At 43.7% G+C, this 17,393-nt stretch overlaps 1 protein-coding gene across 9 annotated transcripts in view; it reads left to right on the top strand.

The window, feature by feature from the left end:
• The window catches only part of fsd1l (fibronectin type III and SPRY domain containing 1-like), an 85,910-nt gene that overhangs the window by 3,213 nt on the left and 65,304 nt on the right, over window positions 1-17,393 (top strand). For 8 of the 9 annotated variants that reach the window (XM_055632729.1, XM_055632730.1, XM_055632731.1 and 5 more), the window contains exons 2-3: window positions 7,585-7,680; window positions 14,930-15,061. In XM_055632729.1, the coding sequence (XP_055488704.1) occupies window positions 7,585-7,680; window positions 14,930-15,061 (228 nt within the window). Of the gene's footprint in view, window positions 1-5,570; window positions 5,682-7,584; window positions 7,681-14,929; window positions 15,062-17,393 lie in introns of those variants that run through there. The other variant, XM_055632736.1, reaches the window with a different exon arrangement.

Consider the following 17,393-nt stretch of genomic DNA (forward strand, 5'->3'; position numbering starts at 1 on the left):
CAAGTGCCTGAAAACAGCCATCATAGTGCCATGCCGAAAAAGTCTAAAGTCACCAACCTGAACGACTACAGCCCGGTTGCCCTAACTCCAATCCCAATGAAGTGCTTCGAAAGGCTGGTCCTCTCCCACATCAAATCCAGCATCCCTGCCTCACTGCACTCTCATCAATTTGCATACAGGGCAAATAGATCGACAGAGGATGCCATCTCTCTGGCTCTTCACACTGTCCTGACTCACCTGGACAGACGGCACGTACGTGAGGATGCTCTTCATTGACTATAGCTCTGCATTCAATACGGTCATCCCCACCAAGCTTACCACCAAACTCCACCAGCTAGGCCTTAGCTCGCCGATATGCGATTGGATCCTGAACTTTCTGACGGAGTGACCGCAGGCAGTGAGACTGGGACTGGGCCCGCACCTGTCCTCCACTATCACCCTGAGCACTGGCACACCACAGGGCTGTGTACTAAGCCCCATGCTCTACTCCCTCTTCACTCACGACTGTGTTCCTGCATTCGACACCAACACCATCGTGAAGTTTGCAGACGACACAACAGTGATTGGGCTGATCACCAACGGTGATGAAACAAAATACAGAGCGGATGTGCAGAACATGGCGGACTGGTGTGCACGTAACAACTTGTCACTAAACACCTCCAAGACCAAGGAGCTGATTATTGACTTCAGGAGGTCCCATAATGGAGAATACGTCCCAATCTCCATTTACGGGGAAAGTGTGGAGAGTGTCCAGCTTTAAGTTTCTGGGCACTCACATTTCAGAGGACCTCACATGGTCCACCAACAACGCTGCGATGGTCAAGAAGGCACAGCAACGACTGTTCTTCCTGAGGACATTAAAAAAGACTGGTCTGCCCCAACAGCTGCTGACAACCTTCCACCGCTGCACCACAGAGAGCATATTAACGTATGGCATCTCTGTGTGGTATCTCAGCTGCACGGAGGCGGAGAGGAGAGCTCTTCAGCGCGTCGTCCACAGAGCGCAGAGGATTATTGGGACACAGCTACCTGCCTTGGAGGGCATCTACCACACACTGTCAGCATCCATAAAGACTCCTCACACCCTTGTAACGGACTGTTTGAACTACTTCCCTCCGGCAGAAGTTACAAGGCCTTCTACGCCCGAACCTCCAGACTCAGAAACAGCTTTATTCCCAGAGCTATAGCGGCTCTGAACCGGCCCTGCTGAGTGCCCCCCATCCTCCCTGGACTGTCTCCCTCAGATGGTAACGCCGCACAGTTTATTTATTTATTTATTTTGACATCAGTTGGAAGCTGCATACTAAATCTTGTTGCACTGATGTGCAATGACAATAAAAGATATTATTATTATTATTATTATTGTCTTGGTTTTCCTGCAGATCCCCAAGTCTAACTAAGTGAAAGGCAATGAGTAGAGCATCCATTGTATCTGTAAAGAACCAACCATATATATTACTCCTTACTATATCTAAGTATTATCCATACAGGCAGGTGAGGGTGAATGAGTTGGAGGTAGTGTAGGGAAAAACTGTATAATTGGCAGTGGCCCAAGAGGACTGAAATTAGAAATGAGGTGGGAGATTTTATTTTCTGATGATAAATCTTGTGGCAGAACGAAAGTGCTGTATCACTGTGGTGTACTAGCACTGCCCATTGTAATTAAATTTGAGTCGTTGGTTTGCAGTATTGTATGTAGTATAGTATGTTAGTCTTGACGGAAGATCAATCATTAAATTAATTAATTAAAGTTTTTGGCCCTATTGGAGCCATTGTTATAGTGCGGGTTTACTTTGTATCATTCAGAAAAGCTCAAAAACTTGTATCAATACTCATATTACAAGCTTGCTTCCAAATGACACAATATTACTTTTTCCAATGATTAAATGTTTTTTAAATATTTATGTACCTATGTGTTGACGCTTGATAAATATAGTCTCAGCAAATATTGTCACAGTGGTGTAACTTGTAACAATGCTCTCCGTGTGACTGCGTCGATTTCTTCTGGGAAGTTGGGTGTCCTCCCACATTCCAACAACGTAGGGTTGTAGGTTAATTGGCTTCTGTAAATTACTCCATTGTGTACAGATAATGGTAGATTCTGGGGGAAGTTGATTGGACTGCGGCAAAATTGTTTTAAAAAGTGATTAAACCAAGTAGTTGATTCTGGACTTCAGAAAAGGAAAGCCCAGGGTCCATGAATATTTCTTTATCGGTGGAGAGAGTCAATATCTTCAAGTTCCTGGGTCTGCTTATCATTGCTCCCAGTATATTGATGCAATCGCAAAGAAACTTCATCAATTCCTCCACATCCTCAGAGGCATGAGTAGATTTGTCCAGTTACCAAATATTCTATCTAACTCGTACATGTGCATGATTGAGTGTATACAACCTGGTTTGGTAACTTGATCGCTCAAGAATGACAAGATCTACAGAAAGTGATGTACATTGCCTGGTCCATCACGGATATTGACTGCCCCACTATCAAAGGGATCTACAGGAAGCACTGGCTCAAGAAGCTAGCTATGGGGCAGCACTGTGGCACAGTGGTAAAGTTGCTGTCTTACAGCGCCAGAGACCCGGTTCAATCCTGACTAGTGGGGTGTTTTTTAATGGAGTATATGCATTCTCCTTGTGACCGAGTAGGTTTTCTCCGGGTGCTCTGGTTTCTTCCCGCACTCCAAAGCCGCCCATGTTTGCAAGTTAATTGGTTTCTGTAAATTGCCCCTAGTGTGGGACAAAACTAGTGTATGGGGGTGATCGCTGGTGGGCCAAATGGCCTGTTTCCGTGCTGTGTCTCTATCTCTAAAGTCTAAAATGTAATATCATCAAAGCCACACTAGTTACACTAATCTTGTTGCTACTTGGAAAGAATGTACAGGAGCCTGAGAACTGCTACCTCCATGCTCAAGAGCAGCTTCTACCCGCAATCATCAGGCTCTTGATACTTTGTGTTATAGAAAATTGTATTATATGGACAATTATGTCAATGGCGAGAAGGTGATTAGGGTCTGGAGAGTTTCAAACTTGCATTAGCAAAGCTGCAGGACTTTCAAAAATAAAGATATTTTAAAGAATTAAGTTTTTTGTTAGGTTGGAGTTTACATTGATTAATTGAGTAATATTGCACAAGTGTCAATAACTAATTTTTCAATTTCCATGACTCCCCAATGTAAAATTAGCAGTGTGTTCTTAAGAAACAAGTGTTTGATTTCTGTGGAGCAGCTACATGGAAACATTTATTTTCCAATATAGATTTTATCCACTTGCAATTTCCAAAGTAACTTTCACATGGTTCACCAGTTCCAAATCAAGACATTCAGTCCATGTAATGCAAATAGTGTTCCCTAATTCATTGATCATGTTATATTCAATGTGTAATGGAAACCAACATTATAGCAGAACGTCAGATTGTTTATTGAATGTAGCTTGGGGGTTTCTGCTCATCCTATATAATTGGATCGGCCAGCCCCTATCAGTGTGAATTGGCAAATAGATTTCCTCTTTAATAACTGTCAGCATAAGACCACCTCAAGACTATGCTCAATCTCCTGTTTGAATCCCCTGGTATAGCCTAGACCAGTGGTTCTTAACCTGGGGTGGTCGTGACCCCCTATGGGAGTCGTTTGGGGCTTTGCCGGGGGTCATGAAGGGGTCATAAATAACATAGAAACATAGAAAATAGGTGCAGGAATAGGCCATTCGCCCTTCGAGCTTGCACCGCCATTCAATATGATCATGGCTGATCTTCCAACTCAGTATCCTGTACCTGCCTTCTCTTCATACCCCCTGATCCCTTTTGCCACAAGGGCCACATCTAACTCCCTATTAAATATAGCCAATGAACTGGCCTCAACTACCTTCTGTGGCAGAGAGTTCCAGAGACTCACCACTCTGCGTGAAAAATGTTTTTCTCATCTCGGTCCTAAAGGATTTCCCCTTTATCCTTAAACTGTGACCCCCCCTTGTCCTGGACTTCCCCCAACATTGGGAACAATCTTCCTGCATCTAGCCTGTCCAAACCCCTAAGAATTTTGTAAGTTTGTAAGTAACATATCAATTTGTTGAGCCCATGTTTAGGAATCTAACAAAGGTACATACCACATACAGTATTTTGTTCACGTGTGAGTGTACTAGTGCCAAAAAGGTTAAGAACCGCTGGCCTAGACCCAGTTACTCCATCTTTAAATTTGTTTATGATACCACTGTTGTTGGATAGTGATGAGTCGGAATATAGAGGGAGATTGAAGGTCTGATTTAATGGTGCAAGAACAACAATCTTTCATCAATCGCTAGACCAAAGAGCTGATTGTTTACTTTGGTAAGGGAAAGCCAAGAATCCATGAACTTGTCTTCATCGGCGGGAAGGCAGTGGAGAGTCTACCGCTTTAAATTCCAGCACATGCATATCTCTAAAGATCTGTCCAGTGCCTAGAAGATTGAGGAGATTTGGTATGTCAACAAACTGGTTGCATCACAGCCTGATTCAGCAAGTTGGAAACCCAGGAGTGAGGAGACTATAAAGAGTGGTAGACACTGTCCGGTCCATCACATGTACTGAACCTCCCTATCAGCAAAGTGATCTACAAGAAATACTGCCTCGAAGGCAGCCAACAACGCATATCAGCTTGGCCATGCTCTCATTTCACTCCTAGCGGAAAGAGGTGACCGGAGGCAGAAACTGTTCTCTTCAGGTTCACGAATAGCATCTTCCCAATAACCATCAGATTCTTGGAACACTGCACAATAACTTCAACTATGAACTTCTGTGGACTTTCTATGGCTGCACCGCGGACTTTTATTTTGTACTAGTACCGTTATTAATTTATTGGACGTGTATTATCTGTGTGTGCAGGCTTGGTACACTGCTACAAATAAGAAATTAATTGTTCTGTTGTCAATGCTTCTGACAATGAAACACACTTGACTGTTGAACTTCTTATACATCTTGTTTTTTTAATGTCTGAAATACACACAAAGCCTGTCTGTAAGGCCAGGTCCAAAAATAGTGCGTTCAATTTTAATTTGGGCATGAAATCCACTAGCCACAAATTTGGTGGATTGGCAGACTTCAAATATGTGACACTGGTAACTGTGCAACAGCAATAAAGAGCTTCCAATTTAAGATTTATACTTGACTATTGGTTTGGATAGAATTTGATTTTTGGTAATGAGATGTGTGTATTCTTGGCACAAATGTACAGTGGTCTGCCCTTACTTTTGCCCAGCACTATAATAATATGAAGGTAGGAAGATTACTAAGGATGAGATTAGCAGTGTCAGTATTGATTAATGCAAGTCCAAGCTGTCCTTTTCACTATTCTGGGTAATGAATTTTGGGTGGTTGAGTCTCCATCTTATTCTTTTCTTCATCAACAAACATGCTGGTGGGTAGCAGATTGACTTTGAAAAGAGAAATAAATGGAGCTAAGAGAAACGTCCATATGTATTATGTATCTGAACAAGATGATCAGACTCTTTATGTAGGTTAAAAAATGGGGTAATAATTCTGAAGAACTTGGTTTTGTGAGATTTTTTTACTGACATTAAATATTTTCAGGATGTTACTGGAGACTGGGGTTGCAGTGCCTTAATTCCAATACTGTAGTTAAAGATCGCACCAGCATGTCAAAGGATGAGCTTGTTCTACTGCAGATTAGTTTTTACTGAATTTAATGGAGGTAAATTAATTTTGCATTTTCATTTTACCTTGCACATTGGTGGATTAGATTATTAAGAAACCTAGTTAGATAAACATGACTTCAATCGGACAGAACCAGTGTTTTGATAAAGCTAAAAATAAAAAAGGAATTTTGTAATATATTGAGCATGGGTAAGGTTGGCTAAGAAATCAGGAAGCAAGAGAATAAATTTTCCTAATCCTAGAATTAACCCTAGTTAGATATGGAGCCACAAAGGTTGGGATTGAAATCAAAGAATTCTTGAATTCTTCTGAATTTGGAAACTGAGAGATGAAAGAAGGTAACTATAGACCGGTTAGCAGAGAGTGGCGAAAGTTCAATGTCAACAGTTAAGCAGTTTTTGTGAAAGAGCGTTTAGAATCTGAATCTGCTCGAATTCTTTGCCACAAACCCGGGTGGGGAACCGGTGGATGGGATTGGAAATTTTGAACAAGGTGCCACATAAAAACTTTGCAATTCTTGAATATTCATGGGTAGAGGAAGCAAAATAGGAAGCAGAGATTGGGGATAAATGGATTGTAAACCGGTAACTAGCGGGGTTCCGCAAGGGTAAGAGAATCAGTTGTTCACAATTTATATAATGAAAGAAGGGAATCAGTGTAATATATCAAAATTTGCGGCTGTAGGGGGAGGAAAAGTAGGGGAAGGAGGAAAGGTGTATATTATAGTGGATGGACAGCTTGGCATACGAGGACTGTAATCAAGTTATTTTACAATGATAGACATGCAACGCAAATTAGGGGTATTAGTACATTTGAAAGCTAAAGACATGAGATCTGCCTTTATTGCTAGGGGGGATTGAGTATTCATTTCTCAAACCACATTTGGAATACTTATCAGCTTAAGAAAGGATTACTGTAGGCAGTAGCAGTGAAAATTTGATAGAGAGCAATGAGGGGATGCTGGGACCTTTGAGGATAGAAGATGAGGCGATCTAAAGCGCCTAGAGGGCAAGAACATTCAACTGAGATGGAAGAACTTTTCACCCAGAGGGTGGTTAATTTTGAATTCACTGGAAAATATTGTGCAATGTGCTGTGTCTATGTTTAGGGTCGGAGATGAGCGAATGGCCGGCGGTTTTTGCCCCTCGTCCGCCCGAGTTAAGTTAAGACTAAAAATAGATGGTTTTTTAGCTAGCTGCCAAGGGGATAAGGGGCTACGGGGAGAGGGCAGGGATATGGACCTAGGTATATGGTTAGTATAGTAAGACCCGAGTGATCTCCTGGACAAGTGTCGATCGCCTAGATTGGGGTCGGAGAGGAATTTCCCGGATTTTTTTCCCGAATTGGACCTGGGTTTTTATCCGGTTTTTTGCCTCCCCCAGGAGATCACGAGGTTCTTGGGGTGGAGAGGGGTGATAGCGGTATATAAGGGGAGGGTATGGACCTGGTGGTCTGCTCTCGCACCTACTTTCTATGTAACATAAAGGCTGTAGATTAAAAAAAGGTGTATATTATAGTGGATGGCAGCTTGGCACAAGGACTGTAATCTTACAAATAGACATAATTTGCACTTGCTAAAGACATGAGATCTGCAGATTCATTTCTCAAAATTAGTTATCAGCTTCTTTTGTAGGCTAGGTGAAATGATAGAGCTATGCTGGACCTTGAGGATTGATGGTATAAAGCGAGAGCAAGAACATTCAACATTGGAAAATATTGTGCAATGTGCTGTGTATCATATAGTAATATGAGCATTCTGCATTAAATAGATACCCATTTGACATTTCTGGTGATTCTCATGCTAGACAATAAAGAGTAAAACGTATGGAATGTGTGGTTAATTCATTGTTGTTGAGCAGCGAGAGCAATAACATCGTAATAGTGCACATGTATTGTGTGGTTTTGTTAGGTAGTTAACTTGTGTTTTTCTCTAATTACAGGAAGAATTGCAAAGGATAATCTCAACACTGGCAAACAAAGATGATGAAATACAGAATTTCATTGAAACATTAAATCACACTTTACAAAATGTTCAGGTAATACTCATGTCTAATTATATACTAGCATTCTTTGCTTTGCTTTTGAAATGTACATTAACATACTTGCAGGTTTTGGTTCATTTAGGCCAAGAGTTCCCAACCTGGGGTAAATTCCCAAGGGGTAAATTTTGCCTACCCAGGGGGTAAATTTGTTGATTCTGGATTTGTACATATTTTTTCTCATTGACTGACTGTTTGGTTCTGGTATTGGTTTCTGTTCGTCATTAGTTGTTCATAAATGAAGTTGCGGTAAACGGGATGAAAAGGTTTGGGGACCCCTGATTAGGCTTTTCTGCAGTCTCATTTCTTTTGTTTGGCTATTCAGAAAGTTTTGTATATGCAGCCCACATGTTTAAAAAGTAAACAGGTGAGAGTAGTATACAGTGGTATCCTCAGGATTCAATATTGACGTTGCAATTTCAGAGATGTAGTGCAAAATATCAAAGTTCACAGATGACGCATTTAGAAATGTCAATGGAAAGAGATTTCAGAATGGCACAGGCAAACAGCAGGTAAAATTTACAGAAACATAACAAAAACATTCCAGCAGTTGAAGGCTGTAGACTGGACATCTCAGGATGAAATCAATAGCCTGGAAAACAATGGCTTAACACCTGTTGCCATTGTCACAATGTTCGAGAAGGCATGAGGAGATGGCAGAGTTGGCGATAAGCTAATGTGATGCAAAGGTTGGTTTGCCAATGAACAACAGTTTAATTTTTAACAGCTGGTTTATTGTTCTTAACGCAAACATAAAATGCATATGCAGGACACTCAAGGTAAGCCAAAACCTTTAGAGCAAAGAGGTTAGAACTGGAAAAGTAAGAAAACATTTTTATGCTACAGATTAGGGTGGGGTGATGAGATCAAAGCAAATATTAGTGATAGGGCAGAAAGCAAGTAAATCCAGATGATGTGTTGCCGATGCAGTCAGTGAGAATGTGATGATGGAGGAGGAGGAGGTAAACAGAATGTGGAGGAGAAAAGGAAAATAAATACAACAGATGAGAAAATACAACACATTGGAAATCTGAAATAAAGCTGAAAGTATTCGGGTTGGGTAACATCTGCCAAGAAAGGAAAAACTAAGCTAAATTTGCAGTATTGGAAGGTGGCAGAATGCAGGAATCTTTTCTTGTGGGGAAATTTTTAGGAGCTAATTAAAGATTTAGTGAGTGAGAGCAAAAAGTCAAGTTACCTAGGCATTGTCAACATGGTTTGGTGAAAAGGAAAGAGTCCAATTTATTAGAAGATGCTGCATCAAATGTTATGTATAAATGAAAACATGATATAGATGGTAACCTGCTGGCTATGAAGAGACTGGGTGTAAATGGGCAAGATGGCCCAATGGATTGGCTCTGGTGCATCCACTTTGACAATTTATGTAAATAACTGAAGGGACCGGAGGTATTGTTCTGAAATTTGTTAATGTACAATGACAGCCAATTTATGAAGGAGACGGGCTTCACTAGGTAAATCGGTCAGGAAATGGCAAAAGTTGAAAAAATGTGGAATTGGCCATTATTGTGGAAGTATATTTAAATGACAAGATTACAGAGGAATCTCGTCTCCTGACTATTGGGAAGCTGATATTGCTACAGGAATTAAATGCAAAGGAATAAAATTAATATCAAGGGGATATTATGGGGATGTATGATCAGAATATAAAATGCAACTAGTTTCAAAAATCTAAACTGAAATTATTAAGGAATGAGAGGAGTTGATTGGAAGGACAGTAAAGCCTTATTATTATGGACCACTTTATAATGGATTTCAGATATAGCAGATTGTCTCTTTAAGATCACAGACTGCTAGTTACACTGCAGAAATCATTGAAATTGACAAGCAATTGCTTTAGTATTTAGTATTGTTAGCTTGTAGTAACAAAGATATTTTTTTAGCTGTTAAAAAGAAACTTGTACACTCAACGGGTTAGTGTCTTTGGAAGTAGAAGCGAAGTTAATGTTTACAGTTGATGTCCTTTCACCCTGAACTCCGGGCGGGCAGTTGGTCATGTAATTCTTAGAGTGGGACAGGGTTTCTTCACCCCGCCACACAGTCATTTTGCCGTTCCTCAGCTGCACTAGAGAAGGTGGTTGCCGGACGACCTTGGGCTGCTGCGCTCTGGTGAGGGAGGTTCCACTGTGCTCACAGTGACTTGGCTCCAGGATTGTGACCCAGTGATGTCAATGGAGGGACCTATTAGTCAGTTATAGTGGACAATTGGCAAAAACTGACAACATTTCTCCCCCCCATGGTCTGTAGAATTAGAATTAGATCCTTTATTTGTCATTCAGACCTTACGGTCTGAACGAAATGTCGTAGCCTGCAGCCATACATATAATAATAAACAACAAAACAGACAGTAAACACAAATTAACATCCACCACAGTGAGTCCACCAAGCACCTCCTCACTGTGATGGAGGCAAAAAATCTCAGGGCTGCTGTCTCTTCCCTCCTCTTCTCCCTCTGCGCTGAGACGATACCCCACCGGGCGATGGTAAGTCAGTCCCGCGGCTCACCGAGCTCCGCGAACGGGCCGGTTTAAACTCCGCGGCCCGGGGTGGTCGGAGCTGCCGCCCTCCAGTCCAGCGGACGCAGCTGTTGACGATGTCGTCCACTGGCCCGCGGCCGAACCCCGGACTCAGGCTGCCGCCGCCAGAACGCCGTCTCAGCCACCGGAGCACCGTTCCAGCCCCGAGCCGGGTCGCCCTCACGTGAGCGCCGTTCCACCCTCGAGCCAGGCCGCCCTCACGGGAGCGACTCAGCTCCGCGTCAGGCTGCCCTCACGGGAGCGCCGTTACCCTCGAGCTGGGCCGCCCCCACGGGAGCGCCATTACCCTCGAGCCAGGCCGCCCTCACGGGAGCGTCTCAGCCCCTCACGGGACGGCGTTACCCTCGAGCTGGCCGCCCTCACGGCAGCGCCGTTACCCTCGAGCTGGCCGCCCTCACGGGAGCGCCGTTCACCCTCGAGCGCCGTTACCCTCGGCCGCCCTCACGGGAGCGCCATTACCCTCGAGCCAGGCCGCCCTCATGGGAGCGGGAGCCCCTCACGGGAGCGCGGTTACCCTTGAGCCGGGCCGCCCTCACGGGAGCGCCGTTCAAGCCCCGAGCCGGGCCGCCCTCACGGGAGCGAGCCCAGGGCGAGTCCTGACAGGCTCTGCCTCCGGAGCCTCGAGGTCGCCAGCTCCGCCATTAGGCCTCAACGCAGGCGGAGGCAGAGAAGGGGGATACGACAAGAAAGTCGCATTCCCCCGAAGGGAGAGACAGAGAGCCCTGTTCCAAACCCCCCCCCCCCACCCCCCCCCCCCACACATAACACAAACCTAAAAACCAAAAACGTAACTAAACGAAAAAAAACAACATAAAAAAGTAAAAACAAACGGACTGCAGGCGAGCCGCAGCCATTCACCAGTGCTTGGTATCTGCAGAGATTTATTGTAAAACACCTAATTTTAAGGCACAAACTTCAAAGAAAATTGGTTTAAAGATGTTATTGAATCAAAGATAGCGGCTCTTAAAGATAGTGGAGTCGGGGGATATGGGGAGAAGGCAGGAACAGGGTACTGATTGTGGATGACCTGGAAAACAAAATTAGTTGCATTTACAGAGGATGGGAGGGATGTTTAGGACAAAAGCAATATCTCTAATGGAGAGAGGCCAGACTATCCTAGAGATGGATGGTTGATAAATTAAACAAGACTATTAGAGTAAACAGAGGAACATCAAGTCTATAAAATGCAGTACTTTAGGGAATACCCTGCAGGTCAGGCCAGTGGAGAGGAGAAAATGAGGCAACATCACAGATGGATGATGCACCACAGGCCAGTTTTGATACAGAAAAAGTGAGTTACCTGAAATCGTTGAATTCAATGTGGAGGCTAAAATGTTGTAATGCATAATACCTGAAGGCTCCTCTTGCATTGGCACTCATAATAACAATGTAGGTGCCCACTAACAGCTTTGAATGCAAATAATTCAAGTGGAAAGCTCTGGGTAGCACTTTTGGTTTGAATACAGTACTCTGTAAAACAGTTATCTAATCTGCACGTGGTTTTTCCAATGTAAATGAGTCTGCATTGTGAGCACTGAATGCAATACACTACATTGGAAGAATGCAAATAAATTGCTGCTTCATCTGGAAAGAATATTTGGATTCCTGGATGAAGAACAGAGTGGCTTGTTTAAACAGAAAAACATACTAAGGAACTGTAAAGGAAATAGACTAGAAAGTTGAAAGGGGAGCGGAAGTTGCCTGGTGGTGAAATCTCATTGAAACTGGCAGAAATTGGGAAGGATGATCTGTTGGATGTGAAAAGTGAGAACCAGGGGAATTCTATCCTTCCTCTACTGGGGGATGAGGTGTTGAGACTGAAAGTATGGAAAATAAATAAGATGTGAGCTAGGGCTCGCGACTATAGGAAAGGACACCCATGATTCAGGAAGAAGGCATCTTGAAGATCTGTAGAAAGGCTCATCTCAGTAAGTATTAGGATGGTAGAGATTGTAATCCTTATGGATGCAGGGTGGGAGGAAGTATGGTTGGGTTAGCTGTAGGCTTGTTTTGGATATTTGTTACAAAAATTCATCTCAAAGTTACTGTAAAGTCTCTTGAAGTTAAGATCTATTGAACCCATCATTTTTCAATGACTTCTTCCAATATCTCTCCGTAAATGAAGTGGTATATGGATGGTAATCTCTCAGCCGTCTTCTGAGTCTTTCTGATGTTTTCTACCTAGCTGTATTTAAGTATTAAGCTGTATGCTCAAGCTGGTCCAACCAACAATGTATAAAACTCTACAAAATCTCTTTTGGATTTGTATTAATTCATAACTTATAAACCTAAATAATTACTATGATTATCAGAGGTGTACTTTAGAGAACATAGTTATTTTTTTCAAAAAAAACCTTAATTATTTTAACTTAAATATGCCATTTATGGTTTAAGTAAACCAAAACTCGTAATATTCCAAGTTGAGTCGCATCTATGGAGGTGAATCGATTAACATTTCAGATGTTTGATTGGATAAAGCCCCTGTGTACGGGGATCACTGGCCAGCGTGGACTCGATTGGCCTTTTTCCGTGCTGTATCTCTAAACTAAACTTAAAAGCTCCTTTTAAATACAGCAAGACCTCCTCATCTGTACTTCGAAATATCCTGTTTAACTGCCGTTCCATTTGAACACCTTTGCTACTCTGCCATCCATTTCATCATTCTATCTGTTTTACAAAGTCTACTTCTCTTGCTCTAAGTAGAAGGCATATGTTGAGTGTTCTCTACAAGACTTCCTTGCATTGTACAATAATTTGCGAAATACTGATGATGGTTTTGAAATGCCTGCTTTAAAATGGTAGTAACTGTATCTATTTTCCTAAAATGACCAAATACTGAACCGTATTGTTTAGCATAACTTGTCAATGCTGAGACTTTAAACTGGTTCTCCTGCTCCGTAGACTCTATTCTCTACCGTTCATTTTGCGCGGTTTTTGAGCCTTCTAATTTTATCATTTTTAATATTTAAGTATTCACTTTATTGTCATTTCACTGAGTACTTGCATACACAGGAGAAACGAAAAATTGTTTCTCATCAGTTTTGTCATCAGTGCAATTAATAAAAACAGAAATAAATACATACAAGTAAAAAATTATCATCTCTAAAATAGAACTAAAACAGTCATTCAGACAGAACAATCGATCCCTAACATAGGAACAATTTAAAGTGCTGATCAGTGGCTTCACCTTGACAGGTGACTAGCTGTCAAGGGGTTGGGGGGGTTAGATGTGGGTGTGTGTGTGTATGGGGTGGGGGACACAGTCCGTTAACCATTTCAAAGGTTCAAAGGTTATTTTATTAGTCACATACACCTAGGTGTAGTGAAATGCTTCTTGCCAATGCAGCACATAAAGAAAGAATACAAACATAACAATAATAAAGAAATGTAAACATAAAAACATCCCCCCACAATGGCTCCCACTGTGGGGGAAGGCAAAATGTCCTGTCCCCATCCCCAGTTCACCCATAGTCGGGCCTATTGAGGCCTCCACAGTTGCCTCTACGGAGGCCCGATGTTCCAGGCCGTTTTCGTCGGGTGATGGTGCTCCGGCGTCGGGAGAATCCTCACAGCAGCTTGGGACACCTGGAACAGCCGCTTCCTTTACCGGAGACCGCGGTTTACGAGGCCAACAAGGCCGCGCTGGATGGAGCTCCACAACTGGTGATCTCGCTGAGAGATCCCAGGCTCCCGGTGTTAAAGTCAACGCCGCTGGCCGCTCCACAGACCTGCAGCTCCGTGATGTTTCATCGGCAGTCTCAGCTCACCGGAGTTCCAGTGTGGCGACCTAGGAAAGGCATTGCCCGCTGCTCAATAGCGCTCCAGCGCTGTGCCGCTGCCGAAACCGAGGTTCTGGGCGGTCCCCTCAGGAAATGCCGCTCCAGGCCCGCTGGTAGGCCGCGAGGACGGGTCGAAATTGCAGCCCGGAGAAAAGCTGCCTCTCCGACCAGGTAGGAGACCCAAGAAAGCAGTCCCCCCCCCCAACCCCCACATAAAGGCTAGAACTCCTAAAAACAAAACACTCAACTAACTAAAAATAAGAAAAAAGATGAAAAATAGACAGCTGCAGGCTGGGCAGCCATACCACACAGGACGGCGCCCCCTAGACTCCATTTATATTGCTTGTGGGAAGCTGTTTAGCATCCTGCTGGTTCTACAGCTGATACTCCTGTACCTCTTCCCAGATGGCAGGAGGGAGAAGATGTAGTGGGAGGGGTGGTAAGGGTCCTTAATGATGGAGATGGCTCTGCGGATGCAGCGCTTCTGGTAGATCTCCAACAGGAAAGGGAGGGGGGCACCAATGATCCTGCGGGCTGTCATCACTATCCTGTTTAGCTGTCTTTGTTCGTAGGCCTTGCAGCTCCCAAACCAGGAAGTGATGCCGTAGGTCAGTATGCTTTCAATGGTACCCCTGTAGAAGGTGGTAAGGTGAACAGTGGGGAGACCTGCTTTTCTGAGTCTCCAGAGGAGATGGAGCCGCTGCTGTGCTCTTATTTTTCTGTCCTGTATTTTTAACCTTGTATATAAAAAGAAGCTTGGCAGTTCCTAATTTTTCTGTCCCATATTTTTAGACCTTGTGTATAAAAAGAAGCTGGCAGTTCCTAATCTTTCTGATTCATAGTATTCTACAACATTTTTTCTTGTTTACTATATAACAAAAATATGATTTTAACTTTCACATTTCATGGCAGATCAATACTGCCAAGGTGCTGTTAGACTTGGAGCAAGAATTTGGTACTCTCCAGACCACCCTGGATGAAATGAAGGACAGTATGGCAAACAAAATTAAACAAGAACAAGCATACAAAAGTCAAGAACTCCAGGTAAGTGATATGCACCCATCATGTGTTATACCTATGTTGTTGTAATCGACTGCAAGAAATACATTTTTACCAGGGTACATTGTGTTAAATTTTATACACAATTTTATTCTTGTATCTTAATTATATCTTTTATCAATTCAAACTGCTAATTTGGAAACACTATCATGTTGCCCTTAATTTAGCGTTTCTTGGTATTCAGTTATAAAGATGAATTATAAATTCAAAGCATCTATTTCAACCATTTTGACAAATTTGTTGATGATTTGTAAGTTGAGCACAGTTTGACTCATTTGTCAGCTACCTATGAATGACCTGAACAAACTGATGGCAGAGGCATGGATTTTATTCAGTAACAGTAGAGAATTTACAGATACTTTTAGTTATGTGCGTTTCATGAAAATGCACATAAAGTGCATACTTAAGCACTTTTATATAGTCACAGTCAATGCCTAAATGCAATCAAATAATCGAATCATAGAAAGTTTATAGCCATAGCGATATTCAACACAGAAATAGATCCTTCAGATCATCAAATGCACTATCTACCACCCATTTTTAAGTTAATCTTCCATTACTTTGCTTCTGGATATTTTAGTTGCCAAAATCCTCTTCACATTATGATCAAGATGGACTTCACTGCTGTCCATGTGCTGTTGACACACTGAAGCTCCCCTTTTGGTTGTAAGTGGGTCTTTTAGGCCTTCCACATTGATTTTTCTGATGCACTTTGTTGTTGTCATAGTTTTGGAGCCACATTGATGAAGATAACATACTATGGTCCATGATAAGAATGGGCATATTTGCCATCTCGTTTTGACAAAGATATAATCTAATGTGTCTGCCACCTGCTGTGTCCTAGTGGTGTTGCTTTCCTTCTTGCTTGAATGAAGCTAATCTACTGGACCAATGGGTTACCTCAATCTCAGTGGTGAACTGCAGTGGAAATTATAAGAAAATTGAACAACTTTGTAATATGGTTAACTCAAGAACATTACGGGTGTCACACACTGGCGCAGTATGATGCGAAATCAGGCCAACATAGTGAGCTAATTCAAAGGTCATGTTAGGAGAGGCAGTAATCAGATTAGGACAGTGCTTAGGTTGTAAGGTATAGCTAGCTGAAGTAAAGGTAAACATAGGATATTGGTAAACCAAGCTTACCTTTAATGCCTTGGGGGGGGGGGGGCTGCCATTGGGCATTCCACTGCAGGCACGTCTTTCCAGCACAGCCCGCCTGCATTTCCACCCAACGCATTTGATGGAGGCGATGGGCATTGTGCGTCCCTCCGATAGCCCATGGGCATCACCGCTCCACATGGTCCCCAAGGCGGACAGGGGCTGGCGCCCGTGTGGGGATTACCGTCGCCTGAATAATGCAACCGTCGCCGACAGGTACCCAGTCCCGCACATTCAGGACTTCAATACCCATCTGGCCGGATCATCTGTATTCTCCAAGGTGGACCTCGTGCGAGGGTACAACCAAATTCCGGTCCGCCCAGACGATATCCCGAAGACGGCCATTATAATGCCATTTGGTCTATTTGAATTTGTACGGCTGCCGTTTGGGTTTGGGCAGGCATTTCAGTGGCTTATGGACTGTGTGCGCCGTGGCCTGGACTTCGTCTTCGTATACTTGGATGACATACTCGTGGCCACTCGCTCGCGACAGGAGCATTGCATTCATCTCCGTTGGCTGTGTCAGCGCCTCAGCGATTTTCGTTTGTCCATCAACTCGTCCAAGTGCCGTTTCGGGGTGACGGCTATCAGCTTTCTCGGCCACCGCGTAGCTCCACAGGGGGTGGTGCCTCTGCCGGCCAGGGTGGACGCTGTCCGCAGGTTCCCCTGTCCGACCACAGTTTGGGGCCTACAGAAATTCGTGGGGATGGTCACCTTTTATCACCGCTTCCTGACGGCAGCGGCCGCAGTCATGCGTCCGCTTTTCCACCTGATTGCTGGTCATCGCAAGGAGGTTGAGTGGTCCGTGGAAGCAACAGGGCTAAGGAGGCACTGGCTGAGGCCACGATGCTTGTCCACCCACGAGTGGACGCCCTGACGGTGGACGCTTCTGAGGTTGCGGTTGAGGCAGTGTTGGACCAGCTCGTTGACGGATGCTGGCGGCCACTCGCCTTCTTCAGCAGGCATCTCAGTGGTGCTCAGCGCTGTTACAGTGCTTTCGACCGCGAGCTCCTTGCCCTGTATCTCGCCGTACGCCATTTCCGCTACTTCCTGGAGGGGAGGCCTTTTACGGATCACAAGCCGCTAATCTTCGCGTTCGCCAAGGTTTCAGACCCGTGGTCTGCCCGGCAGCAGAGGCAGTTGGCGTATATGTCCG

The sequence above is a fragment of the Leucoraja erinacea genome, chromosome 3, assembly GCF_028641065.1.
Source record: "Leucoraja erinacea ecotype New England chromosome 3, Leri_hhj_1, whole genome shotgun sequence".
Taxonomy (NCBI): domain Eukaryota; kingdom Metazoa; phylum Chordata; class Chondrichthyes; order Rajiformes; family Rajidae; genus Leucoraja; species Leucoraja erinaceus.